Source organism: Ichthyophthirius multifiliis, assembly GCF_000220395.1.
Source record: "Ichthyophthirius multifiliis unplaced genomic scaffold scaff_1120509249592, whole genome shotgun sequence".
Taxonomy (NCBI): Eukaryota; Ciliophora; class Oligohymenophorea; order Hymenostomatida; genus Ichthyophthirius; species Ichthyophthirius multifiliis.
In genome coordinates, this window is record NW_004087568.1 from 72,655 (window position 1) to 89,652 (window position 16,998).

General features: G+C 15.8%; 6 protein-coding genes across 6 annotated transcripts, besides 18 other annotated features; 4 read left to right on the forward strand and 2 right to left on the reverse strand. All coding sequences in view use genetic code 6, as the record gives it.

Moving 5' to 3' along the window:
- The first annotated feature begins 444 nt into the window (after positions 1-444).
- Positions 445-496: a microsatellite.
- Positions 492-536: a microsatellite.
- A 319-nt stretch (positions 537-855) lies between these two features.
- Positions 856-916: a microsatellite.
- Positions 857-903: a microsatellite.
- Positions 857-916: a microsatellite.
- Positions 867-916: a microsatellite.
- A 171-nt stretch (positions 917-1,087) lies between these two features.
- Positions 1,088-1,120: a microsatellite.
- A 156-nt stretch (positions 1,121-1,276) lies between these two features.
- Positions 1,277-1,324: a microsatellite.
- Positions 1,325-2,683: 1,359 nt separating this feature from the next.
- Positions 2,684-2,751: a microsatellite.
- Positions 2,687-2,751: a microsatellite.
- Positions 2,752-2,792: 41 nt separating this feature from the next.
- Positions 2,793-2,869: a microsatellite.
- A 539-nt stretch (positions 2,870-3,408) lies between these two features.
- IMG5_014610 (myosin head, putative) lies at positions 3,409-6,465 on the forward strand (the record flags this gene model as incomplete). The annotated part of the gene is made up of 4 exons (XM_004039620.1): positions 3,409-4,026; positions 4,197-4,713; positions 4,780-5,893; positions 5,964-6,465. 4 exons carry the CDS (start codon positions 3,409-3,411, stop codon positions 6,463-6,465), a joined length of 2,751 nt encoding a protein of 916 aa, XP_004039668.1.
- Positions 4,109-4,191: a microsatellite.
- Positions 4,139-4,189: a microsatellite.
- Positions 5,900-5,950: a microsatellite.
- Positions 6,396-6,450: a microsatellite.
- Positions 6,466-6,649: 184 nt separating the features above from the next.
- Positions 6,650-8,296, forward strand: IMG5_014620 (myosin head, putative; the record flags this gene model as incomplete). Its single annotated transcript, XM_004039621.1, has 3 exons — positions 6,650-7,078; positions 7,147-8,164; positions 8,226-8,296. Exons 1-3 carry the CDS (start codon positions 6,788-6,790, stop codon positions 8,294-8,296), a joined length of 1,380 nt encoding a protein of 459 aa, XP_004039669.1. The 5' UTR covers positions 6,650-6,787.
- Positions 8,297-9,196: 900 nt separating this feature from the next.
- On the forward strand, positions 9,197-9,880 carry IMG5_014630 (hypothetical protein; the record flags this gene model as incomplete). The annotated part of the gene is made up of 1 exon (XM_004039622.1): positions 9,197-9,880. The coding sequence occupies one exon, from the start codon at positions 9,197-9,199 to the stop codon at positions 9,878-9,880; it is 684 nt and encodes a 227-aa protein (XP_004039670.1).
- Positions 9,215-9,276: a microsatellite.
- Positions 9,881-11,930: 2,050 nt separating the features above from the next.
- IMG5_014640 (hypothetical protein) lies at positions 11,931-12,599 on the forward strand (the record flags this gene model as incomplete). The annotated part of the gene is made up of 1 exon (XM_004039623.1): positions 11,931-12,599. The coding sequence occupies one exon, from the start codon at positions 11,931-11,933 to the stop codon at positions 12,597-12,599; it is 669 nt and encodes a 222-aa protein (XP_004039671.1).
- A 74-nt stretch (positions 12,600-12,673) lies between these two features.
- IMG5_014650 (Ras family protein, putative) lies at positions 12,674-14,769 on the reverse strand (the record flags this gene model as incomplete). The annotated part of the gene is made up of 6 exons (XM_004039624.1): positions 12,674-12,732; positions 12,815-12,854; positions 12,907-12,960; positions 13,012-13,396; positions 13,898-13,939; positions 14,744-14,769. 6 exons carry the CDS (start codon positions 14,767-14,769, stop codon positions 12,674-12,676), a joined length of 606 nt encoding a protein of 201 aa, XP_004039672.1.
- Positions 13,425-13,482: a microsatellite.
- Positions 14,770-16,393: 1,624 nt separating the features above from the next.
- Positions 16,394-16,437: a microsatellite.
- Positions 16,438-16,459: 22 nt separating this feature from the next.
- On the reverse strand, positions 16,460-16,921 carry IMG5_014660 (hypothetical protein; the record flags this gene model as incomplete). The annotated part of the gene is made up of 1 exon (XM_004039625.1): positions 16,460-16,921. One exon carries the CDS (start codon positions 16,919-16,921, stop codon positions 16,460-16,462), a length of 462 nt encoding a protein of 153 aa, XP_004039673.1.
- Positions 16,922-16,998: the final 77 nt, after the last annotated feature.

Here is a 16,998-nt window from a genome sequence, read left to right on the forward strand (position 1 = left end):
AATATTTTTTAAAATAAAATATTTAACTAATATTTTGTATAAGAAACAAAAAATTAAAAAAAAGAAATTATTTCCATTTATATTTTAATTTTATATTAATAATAAAATTATTTTGATTAAAAATTTATTTAGTATTTTTTTTTTTTTTTTTTCTTAATTATAGAAATTGTTTTAGATTTACATTTTATTTTTTTTCCTTTTATATAATTTAAATAAAAAATAGAAAAAAAAATTAATAAAGAAACAAAATTAAATTAATAAATAAAAAATAAAATAATATAATATATAACATAATTTTTATTTAATTTAAAAAAACAAAAAAAAAGAAGAAATAAATAAAAAAATTTAAAAAAAGAAAAATAATTATATAATTAAAAAAATGGTAAATGAAAAATTCAATTTTAAATTATAAAAAAAAAAAAAATTATATAAAATTAAAAATATATAATTTTATATATATAGAAACTATTTTTATTATATATTAAAGATAATTTTAATTTTTTTTTATTTTTATATATTCTTTTAATTTTTAATATGATTGTATTTCATTCTATATATATATTTTTAAATATTCTTGTATTGGATACTTTATTCTTATAAAATATTCTTTATTATTTAGTTTTATATCATTATATATATTTTTTTGCTTACTCTATATTACAATATAATCTATTTATAATAATGTTATAAATATTTATTCTTTAATTTAATTACATTATTTTTTAAGAAAATTAAGGCAACATCAATTAAATATATTTTTTTATAAAACAATAACAATATCTATTTGTTATCTATATAAATAATAAAAACTTTTTAAATAAATTGAAAAAAAATTTTAATATATCTATTTAATATTAAATTATAATAAAATAATTAAATAAAAAAAAATTTAATAAAAAAAATAAATTAATAAAAACTTTTAATCGTAAATAAAAAAAAATTATAATTTATTTTTAGTAGATAAAAGTGACTTAAATTTTAAGTATTTTATAATTTATAGCGTATATTGCATTTATTACCACACAAAATTATCAAGTATAACGAATTAATTTTTGTTTCGACTCTCTATTATAGTCAAAATTTATAAAAAATGAATATATTAATAAAATTAATATATTAAATATTATGAATAAAATACAAAATTTATAAATAGATATTTATTAATTATTAAACATATTTTTTATACAATAGAAATTGAAAGTTAATTTATAAAAATTAAACTTGTTAGACTTTTAGAATATAAGAATATCAATATAAATAAAAAACTAATAGCTAAAATAATATTGATAAAAAATTTATAATAATATGATTAAAAAATATATAAATAAAAAATTCTTTATAATTTAAAATCACATATACCTATAAAATTAATTATGAAAAATAAAAATAATGACTATGACTGTATTCTTAAAAAAAAATTAAAATAAAAATATTTAATAAATAATCAATTTAAAAAAAAAGTCTTATTTTTTAAAACTATTATATAAATAAATATTTATTCAAAATTTGTAGTATAATTAATAGGTATTTAACATTGATTTAAGTAATAATATTGAATACAATAAAATCAACGATTTGCTTTATAAATAAACTAATTATAGTGCTAATTATTAATTTTTAATGAAATATACAAATGCTTAAATTATGTTAATAAAGTGTATTTTAATATATCTGCTTATATATTCTTATTTAATATTAAATAATTTTTTATTATATGTGTGATGTTTTTTGAATTTTTTGAATTACTTATATTAATTAATGATTTTTTTTAATATAATAAATATAATATTTTAAAATATTTAAATTTGAAATATTTTAAAATAATAATATTGTTTATTGATATATATAATTATATATTTTTTTTTATTTTTTTTAAAGAAAATACCAAAATAAACAATAATATTTTGTTCTAAAAAAAAGCTTTACTAATAAAAAAAATGAGTAAAAAATAATATTTTTATTAAATAATTTATTTTTTAAATATTTTTAAAAAAGGTTTAAATAAATAATAGACATCAATTACAGAATTTTAAAATAATTCTTTTTAAAGAATTAATAAAGGGAAATCTTTGAATTAAAAAAAGTAACCAAAAACGGCTTAATTAAAAGACTTATGTAGGAAAGACAAATAAAAAATAATATATTTAATACACAAATTAGAATAAGAAAAATAAATAAAAGAATAATTATAATTAAAATTATAATAATAAGTAAGATTACATGAAGCAAAAATAACAAAAATGCGTTAAAAATCTCAAGACTTATATATTGAAAGTGCAAATATAAGAAAAGAATTTAATAAATCAATTAGGGAACTTGAAGAATCGACAAATTAAGTTACTTTAAAAAAATAAAATAAAATAAAATAAAAATATACAAAATAAATATAGATAAACTAAAAAAGCTTAAGATTAAGTAAAACCAATAATAATAAGTCATTAAATAGTTAATAACTAAACAAAAAATAAGAAAGTAAATAGAATTAAAAAAGTGAAATATATAAAAAATAATATGATAATAATTATTAAATTACTGAAAGTAGTATAGGAAAATTTGAAAAAGAAAAAAAAAATAATGACTTTAAACATTCAGCTATTAAAAGTGCAAAAGATAATATTTTAAAATAATAAAAAGAATATGTTTTTTTAAAAGATATTCTTAACGAAATTGATATAAAAGTAAAATATATATATATATAAATATATATTTATTTATATATATATATATATATATTTATTTATATATATATATTTTTACTAATTACAAAATATAGATCGATTATTAGAATAAATAAATATTAAAAAATGAGAGTCCAAATTTTAAATACTTAAAAAATGAAGAATCCAATTTAAAAATATAACAAAATGAATATAATTAAAATACAAAAATTAATAATTATTAATAATAATATTATAGTTAAAATAATTACAATTAAGATACAAATATTATAATCTAATAACAATATTACACATAAAATAGTTAATTTTAAAAATTAAATTAAAAAAAATAATCAATAGATAATTTTTAGAAAATATTAATTAAAAAGGATAACGAATTGAATTTTAGTTTTGATTAGAGTTATTATTAATTAGAAAACAATTTGAGCTTAGTAAATATAAATTAAAATAAATAAAATAAAAGTAAATTACCTAAATCTTTAGAAAAACAAGCAATACATAATAAATTTATGCAAGAATTTATATTAAATAACAATAATTCAAATAAATATACTTTAGATTTACTTAAAAGATATGATAATTTGATTGGATAAATAAACTAATAATTAAAACAAAAATCATTTAAATCTTTTTATATTAATTGAATTTATAATATGTATATATATTAAAATTAATAAAATCATATAATTTACAAAATATATGTACATTTATATAAAAAAATATATATAAAATGAATATAAAAAAATAAATAAATTTTCAAGTTGGAGAAAAATGCTGGGTAGAATATGATTCATAAGAAAATGAAAATATATATATAAAAGGTTAAATAAAAGAAACATCTTCTTAAAAAATAAGAGTTAAATTAAACTAATAAGAATTAGATATTGAAAAAATTATTGAAACTACTATTGAAAAAATTCATTAAAGGAATTCAGAAGAAGAATAGTTTGAAGATATGGTAAATATGGAAATTTTAAATGAAGCTGAATTATTAAATAATTTAAAAATAAGATTTTAAACAGATGAAATATATACATATGTTGGTCCAACTCTTTTAGTAGTAAATCCTTATAAATAAATGCCCTTATTAAATACATAAGAAGTTTCTAAAAAATATTATGAATAAATAATTGAAAATAAAGAGTTTGCAAATTAAATAAAAAAAATAAAACCACATGTATTTGCTATTGCAGCAGGAGCTTTTAAATAATTATTCGAAAACTAAAAAAAATAGGCTATTGTTATTAGCGGTGAATCAGGAGCTGGAAAAACAGAAAATGCCAAACTATGCATGAAGTTTTTGACTACAATTACTTAGTAATAAGTCGAAAAAACAGATTAGAATTAAGTTCAATAATCATCTATAAGTAATAAAAGTAGAAAATAATCAAACTAAGGAATATAAATAAATAAATCTATTGAAGAAAAAGTATTTAAATTATTATATTTATATTTAATTTTATATATATATAAATATATATATATATATATATATATATATATATATATATTTTATAGATTTTATCATGTAATCCTATTTTAGAAGCGTTTGGTAATTCGAAAACTTAAAAAAATGATAATTCAAGCCGATTTGGTAAATATGTGACTTTAATTGTTGATTTAAAAGAAAGAAAGATTGTTGGGGCTAAAATAATTAAATATCTTCTTGAAAAATCACGTTTAATTAATTAAGTTATTTAGTTTTTTATTTTTATTTATTTTTAAATTAAAAAAAAAAAAAAGAATTAAGAAGAAAGGAATTTTCACATTTTTTATCATTTTCTTTACAGTAATGATTAATAAAATTTGGAAAAATTTAAACTTAAAAATTCTTTACCTTAAAATTTTGCTTTTTTGAAAAAATCTAATACTTTTTAAGTTAATACAATTAAAGATGAAAGCTTATATAAAGAAGTAATTGAATCCTTTAATGTTTTAGGATTTTCTGAATAAATTTAAGATATTATTTGGTCTTTATTAACTGTTATATTACATTTAGGAAATCTTGTATTTAACGATAATAAATTATCTGATGGTAAAGAGAAAAAAATATATATATTATAATTAATTTTTGTCTTTTTTTATAATAAAAAATAAAAAGAAAATCCATGTGAAATAATAAATATAGAGAAATTATAAATATCAAAGGATCTTTTAGATATAGAAATATTAGATTTCCAAAAAGAATTATTGACAAAAACACGAATAGTAAATAAACAATAAATAACATGCCCTTTTTCAAAAAAAGACTGTGAAAATTAAAGAGATTCTATTTGTAAAGAATTATATTCTAGGCTTTTTGATTATATAATAGAAAAATTAAATGACACAATACTTCCTTATAATGTTCCTAAAGATATGCTTTTAAATAACCAGTTTTATTAAATTATTGGATTATTAGATATTTACGGTTTTGAAGTTTTCTAAAATAATGGTTTTGAATAATTTTTTATAAACTTTACTAATGAAAAACTTCATTATTTATACATATAATATGTAATAAAAGAAGAAAAACAAGTATATTTAGATGAAGGACTTTCCGAATATGCACAAAAAGAAATGAAGATTTAAGATAATCAATAAATAATAGATTTATTTGAAAAAAATAATAACCCATTAGGAATATTTTAAATTATAGATGATTTATGTAAAATGCCTAATACAGATGAATAGTTACTCAATAAAATTTAAAAAACTCACTAAAAAAATTCCAAAATAACGTTCTTTTTAAATTCATAGAGTTTTTTGATTTCGCATACAGCGAAAGATGTCGAATATAATGTTTCTGGATTTTTAGATAAAAATAAGGACGAGTTAAATTAAACGGCTAAGTAAATATTTCAAAATTCCAAAGTAGGAATTTTTTTCGGTAATAAAGATGACAATAATAATAATTATAAGTTTCTTGGGAGTAAATTTAGAAACGAAATGAATGAATTAATGAATGAACTTTTAGCAAGTGATGTTCATTTTATCAGATGTATTAAAACTAATGAAGAAAAAAAGTCTGGACTCTTTTTGCCTGCCTTTACACTTAATTAAATAAGATATCTGGGAGTTCTTGAATCTATTAATATTAGAAAATAAGGATTTCCTATAAGGAAAAGCTACGAAAGCTTCTATAAATAATATTCATTATTAATGACAATGAAAAATCATATGCCTTTTGCATTTAATAAAACTTAACAAATTGATTTTAAAACCTTAGTTTAGGAGTATTTTATATTTATTTATTTATATATATATATATATATATATATATATATATATATTTTATTTTTTTAGAGTTTTTAATATTTATTTTTCTGAATTATTAAATAATAATAAAAATGTGCTTTTTGGAAAAACTAAAATATTTTTAAAAATTGAAGGCTCTTTTTTAATTGAAAAAATTTATTAAGATAAAATATCACTTTTGTAAAAGAATTCATTAAAAATTCAAAAATGTTATTTTTCTTTTAAATAATTACAAAAATTAAGAAGAGGCTTAAAATGTATAAGGAAACTTTAAAAAACAATAAAAAGAAAATTTTTACTTAAAAAAAGCTCGATTTTAATAAATTAATATATATAAACTAATTATTAATACATCAAATATAATGAAGAAATAAAATAAATTAAATTGATTTAAAAAATATGGAAAAAATAAGTTAAAAAAATAGCTTAAATTAAAATTTAGAAATATAGGATTGCATATATTGTAAAAAATAAAATAAAATATATATATATATATATATATATATATATTTATATATATTTATATATATATATAGTATCCTTCATTTGAGTAATGTTGGAAATAAATTAAAGAAAAAAGAGTAATATTAATATAAAAAAAGTACAGGGGGTATATAATAAGAAAAAAATACAAAAAAGAATTGGAATAAATCTAGTTAAAAATATTAACTTTAAAATTCCAAAAATATTGTTAATTAATTTTACCTAAGATAAAGGCTTTTCTTATCAGAAGAAAATATTAAAGATTAAAAAGAGCATCTTAATATATTTAAGCTTACTTTAAGACAAGGTGGTTTTCATAATTATATAAAAGAATTAAATTTTCAGTTTTAAAAATATAAGCCTTTATACGTTTTTAAGCAAAAAGAATAATGTTAAAAGAAGCAAGATTGAATATTTTTATAGAAAAAAATAATTACAATATATAAAAAATATAACAAATGGAAATCAAAACACTTAAAGAAATCGAAGAATTACATATATTAAAACCACATGATTAATTATAAAAGAATGAGAAGAAAATGTACTTGTTTTCTAATATTATCGATTTCGAAATACTTACTGATATTAATTAAATTTACGAAGATTTATCATGGTCGTAAACGTTTAAAACTCTATATACATAAAATTATGAAAAGTAGAGTTATATAGAATATGTTTATGTATATATTAATTTTAGTAAAAAAATTACCAATATTTTATTTATTTATTTATTTATTTTTAAAAAAAGGCAGGAAATACACACTCTTTAGCATCTAATTCGACTGGAAAACTCTTTATTTGGGGTTGGAATGATTATAATTAACTAGGAAAAGGCAAAAATTACCCTTAAGAAATGCATTTTCTAAAAGAAAACATTATACAAACTGGTTGTCTAAAAAATACAACTGCAGTTTTAGATGGGGAAGGTAATTTCTAATTTTGGGGAGAAAACAATGGAAAAATAGAAGGAAAAGAAATAAAAAAATTTGAATTTTCAAATAAGGATGAAAGAATTTATTTATTATCAAAAAAAGGGGAATTATTTCAACTAAAGATGAAGAACTTATAAATTGAAAATATTTTTAAAGATTAAAAAATAATAAAAAGTGTATGTTGTGGGTATAATTTTACCCTTATTTTGTGCTAAAGGGGTTTAGTTTATTCTAAAGGAGAAAATAAATACGGAGAATTAGGATAAGGAGATAATTTAATAAGAGAGAAAATTTGTCTAATAGAATTTTTAAAGTAAGAAAAAATAGATTAAATTTCTTCCGGTTTTAAACATTCGGCTTGTAAAAGTTCTCTTGGAAAAATATTCACTTGGGGATTGGGCATTAATGGATAATTAGGGCATGGAGATTTTGAAAATTAGGTTTTTCCTAAAAAAATATGTTTTAATTAAAAAATCTTGTAAATTTCTTGTGGATTAAAATGTACAATTTTGTTAAGTGAAGGGAATTTATTTTGGTTTGGATCTAATTAATAATTAAAAAATAATAATTTTCCTATTAAATATTAATTTGATAAAGTTTATATTTATATATAAAAAATATATTCTATTTAATATTATTTATTAATATAGGATTCGGTTTTTAACTAAAGTAAATTCTAGATTGTAAGAATATTTTGTAGTTGGAGTAAATCTATAAGTATTATATGTGTTACAATCGCAAATTGTGGATAATATCTTCAAATAAAATAAAATTAGAGAAAAAAAATAATTTAACTTTTAAATGAATAATGGAATGAATTTAATATTAATTCAAGTATTTTTATATCTTATTAAATCAAAAAATCAATATATACATATTTTTTATTTTAATATAGTTAATCCTCCTTATATTAAATAAGTATCTAATTTTATTTCCGAAAAAAATATGAAATTAAAAGAAATTTGATTATATTTTATATATATAAAAATTAAAATATTAAATATATATATTATATATATCTATATTTTTTATTAATTAAAAATATTTTGATATTTTTAATCAAATAAAATGAAATTTAGTGAATTTATGACTTAATATAAAAATTCTTTTAATTTAGTTAATGTAAAAAATATAAATTAGAATTAATTATATATTAAAAATATGAGTTTTTCTAAATAATTGGTAAATAATTATAAAGAAAAACAAGAATATTAAAATTTACTTATAAATTTATTAAATGATAAGAATATTGATAGATAAAGTATATATTATCTTTATAAGCAATGCAATTAAAGTGATTTATTTCCTAATAATAGCAAGCTTTTAATGAATTATTTACTTGATACAAAGCGAATATAATATAACATGATAATAAAAAATTCAATATATTTATTTAAATTTATAATTAAATTCTTATTTATTGGAACTATAGTTAATTTTGGCATAGTAACTTATTATTATTTAGAATATGATATAAATATTAATCATCCAAGGGCATCAGATTGGCATATTTACAGATTTAAATGAAAAGTTTATAAATAAAAGAAATGTTAAATAACATTTAAATATATTATTTAATACTATATATATAATATTATTAAATGCATTTATTAATAAAAAAAATGATATTGAAATAAAATAAACAAATTTATTTTTTAGTTTAAAAATAATAATTTTGTTATTGTTTATTAACAAATATAATTTAAAATATTTAATAAAATATATAAAGTTTAAAGAAAAAAATTAATTATTATTAAATTATTATAATTTATTTATAAATAAAACTTTTAATATCAGAAAAATCATTAAACAATTATATTAAATATAATTGAAAAAGACAAAATAAAATATTATAATAATATATATATGTAAAAAAAAAAATTTTATAATATATATATATATATATATATATATATATATATAATTATATATATATATATATTATAAAACATTTTAATTTTTTTTTTTCAACATAATAATTAATTTTTGTTATAAATTTTTTATTAATAATCTTTTTTTATAATATCATAATAAACTTTATTAGCTTTATTATTTTTCTTATAAAGGGTTTATTCTACAAACTGGACATTTAGCTTATTTAATAAGCCATTTATCTATACAAGTTTAATTAAAATAATGTTAACATTATAAAGTTCTCAATTTTTATTGTTTTTAAAAATCTTCTAAACAAATAGCACATGTATCATTTTCTAATTCTAATTAATATTTACTTAATCCATTAATTTAAATAAATTATTATTATTTGATTCCTTATTCTTCTATATTTAATTATTAATTTCCTTCTCTTAAGTTATACAATATAGTAATTAATAAATCTATAGGCCTACTTCCTTATTACAAATTCTCTATTTACATTTCATTTATTATTGCAAATTAATTTTATTATCTTAAAACTTGTATATTTTAACTAATTATAATTACTCTTCTATATATTAGAATAATTACATAAGAAAGTATAACACACATTATAATCGAAAAAGGATTTTTTTCAAAAAACATATTATTAATAAAAACGAAACAAAAAATTGAGATAATGAAAATTAAATAAAGTAGTTTTTTTTTTTTAATTATTTCATTAAATAAATAATGCATATTATTATCTTAGTTTTAATAAATAATTGATTAGTTAAAATTTTAAAATTAAAATAATTAATTGGCTTCTAATATAATTGGAATCAATGTATTTTATCTATTCATTATATTAATTATTTATGATTTCTTTATTATAATTTATTAATTATGGTATTTTTTATAAGTAAAAATTTTTAGAAAATTCTTATTTATTTATTTTTTACAAAAAAATTAAAATGATTTTTATAATATTAAAAAACATAAAGGTTTTAATTTATTTTTTATTATTATTTGTAAGCTTTATTAATACATAGTAAAATAAATAAGGATAAAAATTTATTAATATATATATAATTATATACTTTTTATAATAATAAAATATAAGTAACAAAAAATATACGCATTAATATATATTAATTTTTTTTTAAAATATACAATATATATAAAAAATTATTTAAAATTTTAATATTTAGGATAATTAATGGTCATTTTAATTGAGACGTAAAAAAAAAAAAGAACATATAAAATTTTAATAGATAGAATATCTATTACGTTTGTTACATTTTCAATTTTTGTCAAAAAATTTAAAATATTTTAATAATTAAATATAAAAAAAAAATCATATGATAAAATATAATATTTATAAACCCAAAATCAATAAAATTATATAAATAAAATATTATGTTTTTAATATATATATATATACATGAAAAATATATTTAATAGATATTTGCGTATAATATAAAGAATATATATTAAGTTAAAAAATTAAAACTTATCTAATTAAAAAGGCATATATGAGAGAATTTTTAATAGATAAACGAATTTGTTCAAAATTTTCAAAAATCATTCAGTTTTAACTTAAATAAATTAAAATATAAATATTTAATAATTTTGACAGTATAAAATTTTAAATTAAAATTGGTTTTATTATAATAAGAAATTAATGATAAAAAAAATATTAAAATCCTATTTCCAATTATATTATTAAATGATTAATAAATTGAAGATTATATTAAAATTTACTGTATTGACTAAAATTAAAAGTATTTTTATATATTAAAAAAAGAATCATATTTTTTATTTTGAATTTTCTAATTAAGACTATTATGAAAAAAAATTATTAATATAATTTTATCAAATTCACCATAATTAAGTTTTTAAAAAAAATTATTTTAAATAATAGAAGATTTTACAGTATTTGAGAAAAAGTATTATTTATATGAAAAACTTTAAACAAATTAAGTTATGTAGAATAAAAATTATATAACATAAATTTATGATTTAAATAAATTTAAGGCTATTGGCATTATAAATATTTAATAATATATAAATGTTAATTAAAAAAGAAAAAAAGTGTTAATTATTAATAATTTTAGGTTAAAAAAGAAGAAGTATTTTTCAAATAATCTAAGTTATCTTATATTTTAATAATAGAGTAGAGAATTAATATAAGTAGAAATAAATATTCAAACATATTAAACAAAAGTATATAAAATTTGAATTTAAATAGATATTTTTCATTTTATTTTGATTATATTTTCACCCCCCTCCCCCCAAAATAAATTATTGTAATTATTTAAATATAAAAACAATTGACTTCTATTTATTTAATTTTATTAAGAATAATAAAATATATATTTCATTTGCTAATTAATAATGAACAAAAAATTAAATTTAACTTAAAATCAAAAAAAAAAAACATTAATTTGTATCGTTAAATTGTCTCTTCTAATTAATTTTAATTTAAATATGAATTTAATAGCCTTCTCTTTAATTTGTTTTTACATATTTTTTAAAATATTTCATTTTTAATATATTCAATTTGGCTTTTAATTTATAATATAATATTTTCATTTATATTAATTTTATAAAATATAATATTATTTTATATATTTTTTTTTTAAATTTAAACTTATTTTAGCTATTAAAAAAAATGAAGTTTTACGAAAAAATTTTAATAAAAATATTAAAATATGGATAAATACCAAAGCACATTGCATTTATAATGGATGGAAACCGTCGTTTTGCCTCTAAAAAAAACCTTCCAAAAACATAAGGACATTATTCTGGTTTAAATTCACTTAAATAATGTTTAGAGTGGTGTTTAAATTTAGGAGTAAATTAAGTATCTGTATTTGCATTTGCTATAGAGAATTTTAAAAGATCATAAGAAGAAATTGAAGTCTTAATGAATTTAGCGAAAAAAAATTTACTTGAAATGGCATAAAAAGATGAATTTTTATAATAAAATAACATAAAAGTGAATATTTGTGGGAATATAAAGCTTTGTAAAGAAGATGTACAAGAAGCAATGAAAAAAATAGAAGAATTAACAAAATAAAATACGAAATTATAACTTGATATTTGTTTTGCTTATAACTCTACATTCGAAATTGATAATTCGATTTAAAATATAATAAAACAAGAAGACATTAGTATTGAAAATTTCAAAAAAAACTTACTTATATAAAATAATCCTGATATTATTGTAAGAACTTCAAATGAAATTAGGCTTAGTAATTTTATGATTTTCTAAAGTAATAATTCATAATTAATGTTTATGAAAGAAAATTGGCCTGAAATTAGTATTTTTACTTTGGCAAAAATAATTTTAAAATATTAAAATTGTGAAAAAAGATAAGAACAAATTTAATAAATGTTAAATTTTTAATGATTTTTTTTTTTTTTGGTTTTTTTGTTTTTTATTTTATAACAAAAAATAAAATATTTATAATACATTTATTATTTTCATTATGCTTTTAATAATTTTTGTATTAATTCTTTAAATGCTTCTTCTATTCCTCTTCCTTTTATTTTATTTTTTTAACAAATAAAATAAAATAATTTTAATATAAAGCTAATAAATTTCTTTTTTATTTTATATATCACCATTATAAGCAGAAGTATCAAAATAATCGAATTACCTTGACTAAAAATTGTTTATAAATAAAAAAATATATATATTTCATTAAAATAAGTACTTTTGCCCATTAAAATCCTTCTTATTCACTAACAACCCTTATACTAGTATCATTCTAAATAAAAATATTAAATAATTTTTTGTAAAAAAATAGAAAAAACAAAACCTTATTTCCTAATACTATTGTTGGAAGTCCTTACACTCCACAATCATTAGCTTCTCTTAACCATAAATCTAAGCCATCTAAGCTTCTTTTTAATCCTACATCGAAAATAAGGATTATTGCATTTGATTCTTTATAAAATTCGTTTCTAACTTCATAAAATTCAGGATGTCCAGAAAAGTCCCAAAAATTTAATTGTACAATTTCTTTTTATTACTCAATTACTTTATTTTTATAATCTATTGCTATTGTTGGTTTATATTTATGGTCAAATTAATCTGAAATATATCTATCTAATATTTATGATTTGCCTACATTTCCATCTCCTAAAACTAGTACTTTAAATCTTTTTGTATCTTTTGGTTAAGAAATGTTTAATTTGCCTGGTCTAATAATTATAATTTTTATGAAAATATTTTAATTTAAATATTTTTTTTTTTTTGATTTAACTTTTATATCATTTTTTTATTTTTTACTTTTTTTATTTTTAATTTATTATTAAAAAAAAAATTAATTATTTTTTTAAAAAATAATAGTTTTGTTGTTTTTTTATAAATAATTTAATCATAAGTATTAAATTTAAATATTTTATTATTAGCTTATTTGTTTAAATACTTTTAATATTTTTTATAAAATCTATGCAAATTATATAATTTTAATTAAGGAATTTAGAATTATTTCATTTAAAACAGTATTAGAATGTAATATAAGAAATAAGGCAATTATAATTAATATAAAAAATTTAAAGTTTTGCAATAATATAAAAAACAGCTATTTTACCGAGAATTATGACTGTTATTTGTCGAAAATTATAATAATATTTTAAGGAGAAACATATTAATTAAAACATTTATAACAAAATATAAATAAAAATAGATTAAAAACATACCTCTTATTAAATTTAAGAATAGCTTTTATTGTTTAAATAAAACTTTTTAATTAATAAATATAAAAACAATTTTTACATTAATAAATAATTAATATTTTTATATTTATTTTGTATATAAAGTTTTAAGCAATTAATATGACAATTTTATAGATAACGCCAAAATATTTAGCAAAGCTTGTTTTTACTAAGTAATGAATGAGAAGAAGCAATTCATATTACGTAAATAAGGTATAGGATGAATTTTCATAATTTTAAAGCTTAAATCGTCTCTATACAAATAAATTCAATAAACAAAAACAAAAATATAAATATATAATAGAAAATCTACCTAAAATCCTTTCATATAAAAATATATCCTATTAGGGATATAATATATTTAATATTTATAATAATAAATATATTGTTAATTCAATTATAATTTTTTTTATAATTATCAAACTATAATAATTGAAGAATTTTTATTAGTAACTATTTTTTAATTATTTAATACTAATAAATACTTTATATTAAAAAAGGAGTTTATAATATAAAATAATATTCTCGCGCGCGAATTTCTTTTAATTTTAGAAATATTTTCGGAATTAATAATTTATGGTTGAAAAAAACCTCATTTTTTTTAACATTTTAATAAGATTAAAATTATTTAAAAAAAAATAAAAAAAACATAATAAACTATCAAATAATTGAATAAAATATCGTTTTTTTATAATAAACTATAACTTAATCATAAATGTTTTTATTTTTTACAGTAATTTATTTTAATAAAAGGGCAAATAAAAAAATTGACAATAGTCTTTTATTTATTTAAACAAAAATAAATAATAGTTAAAATATCTTTTAGTATACTTATCCAAATACTTTTTTTATGTCATATTTTTTCATCTGTTTGTCATAAAGTAGGGAATTATTAAAGAACGAACGAATATCACTTTTTTTTATTCGATCTTATACCGAATATTTCTACCATTAAATTAAAAAATATACACTATTTTTTTCTTATAAATTTTGAAAAAAAGCCATTCATCACATATTTTATTAATAAATTTTATATACCCCAAATGTCGTATTAAATATCAAAAAAAAATTAAAGGAAACTTATTATTTAAAAATTTAATAATATACCTAAATATCAATTTATTAATAATTAAATCTTTTTTATTGTTCTAGACTGACTAAATGTAAAAAATTAGATTGTCCTTTTGGCTTCTAAATTAATATTGAGTAAAAAATAAGTACATAAGCCTAATTATTTGATTTCACACCGTTTCATGCTTATAAAAGGTACAAATTGTCCTTATAAAGATGCATTTTGATTTTTATAGATATTTATAGAGAATAGTAATAATTACTAATTTAAACACAAATACGAATACTAAATACTAGTATGAATATTTGAAAATATAAATACTTAAATTCGCCAAATTCAATTACTAATTTTTTTAAATAATCATATACATATTTTTCTGAAGTATATTCGTATTTATTTTTTTGTTAACTTGAACATTTTTAAATTAGATCTATATAAACTTATATAATACTATTTGATTTCTAAAAAATATTTAACATTGTTATAGTTTTAATTTATAAAAAGTATAAACATTTTAAATTAAAAAGACTTAAAATATTTTATTATTAAATTAATTATATTTTATATATAAATTATAGTACCCCTTATTTGAATTTCTAATATACCGAATATTCTTAAATACGATATAAACCCTATGTTTTGCTTTAATTATAAAAGGGTTTTATAATTACGATTTTAGCAGAATAGATCAAAATACATAAAATTTAGTCGTTCACTAGTAACATATTCACCTGTTAGTGGCAACAAGGATAATTCGATATCTTATATAGAGATTTAAGAAGAAAATAATTGCAGTAAATACATAAGTATTCTTTTATTTTGCAACTTTTACTATTATCACTTTGGATACATTGCACTTAATTTTGAAAAAGCAATTATTGAATGTTTAGCTATCCTATATTGACATATATATTGAGTAATATTTACAATGTATTTAGATAAGTGAGAAAAAAAAGTAAAAAGATTATCGTTTTTAGTTAATTGATAAATGAATAATTATATAAATCCTTAGCTGGAATAAATGGAAAGAAAATAGCTCAAATATATTAATTAATAGAGATATAAAAGTAATAAAATATTTAAAAAATCTATATACCAAAGTATTCTAATTATATAAAAAAAAGAAGAAGTGATTTTATACTTTATATTGATCAGAAGAAGGACATTATTATAGATATTTTTCGAAATTATAATATGTATGCCTAAAGGCTTTAATAAACTTTAGAAACCTTTGATAAAAAATTAAACATTTAACAATATTAGGTAATATTAAATGGAGGTATTTTTAGATAATTTAGATACTAAAAATAAAAGAAATTTATTTATTTACTTTTTTTGTGTTAAAAAAAAAAAAAATTAAATAATAAATGAAGTATAAATTGTGTTATATTATTGATTTGAATACAAAGAAAAAAAAAAATGTTATTATTAAAATAAAAAGATATTATAATTATATTAACTTTCATTTTATTAATTCATATTGTTTATTCGTTTTAATAAAAGACACTACCTTTGCCGAACTCTCTACAAAATTTATGGTTTATATTCCAAGCAGGTGGCATAAATTAAGGTTTCATTATATCAAGAAAATATTACCTCCACATTCTAATGAAATCTTTGATATCATCATCTGTTTTAAGTAAATCAACAACAAATTTTCCGTGTTAGTTTTTGAATTCCTTATTGCTTTCAACTTTTCCGATTTTTTAAAACTAATCAAGACCAAGACAATAGGAAATGAACTTTTCATTTATTTTAACATCTCCATTAGAATTAACTCCGAAATATTGATCTGAAAAAATTTAGATTTTACCTTAAATTTCTTCCATAGAAATAAATTACTTATAAATATCTCTTAAAGTGTTTTTATATTTTTTCCTGTTTTCTTTTGGAATACTATCTTTACATTTCGCATATCTCTTAACAGTATTATGCATTTTTTAAACTGCATTTTTTATTATCGAAGCCGTATCTTTTTAAACATAATCCACTTGATATTTAGAAGAAATTTCTA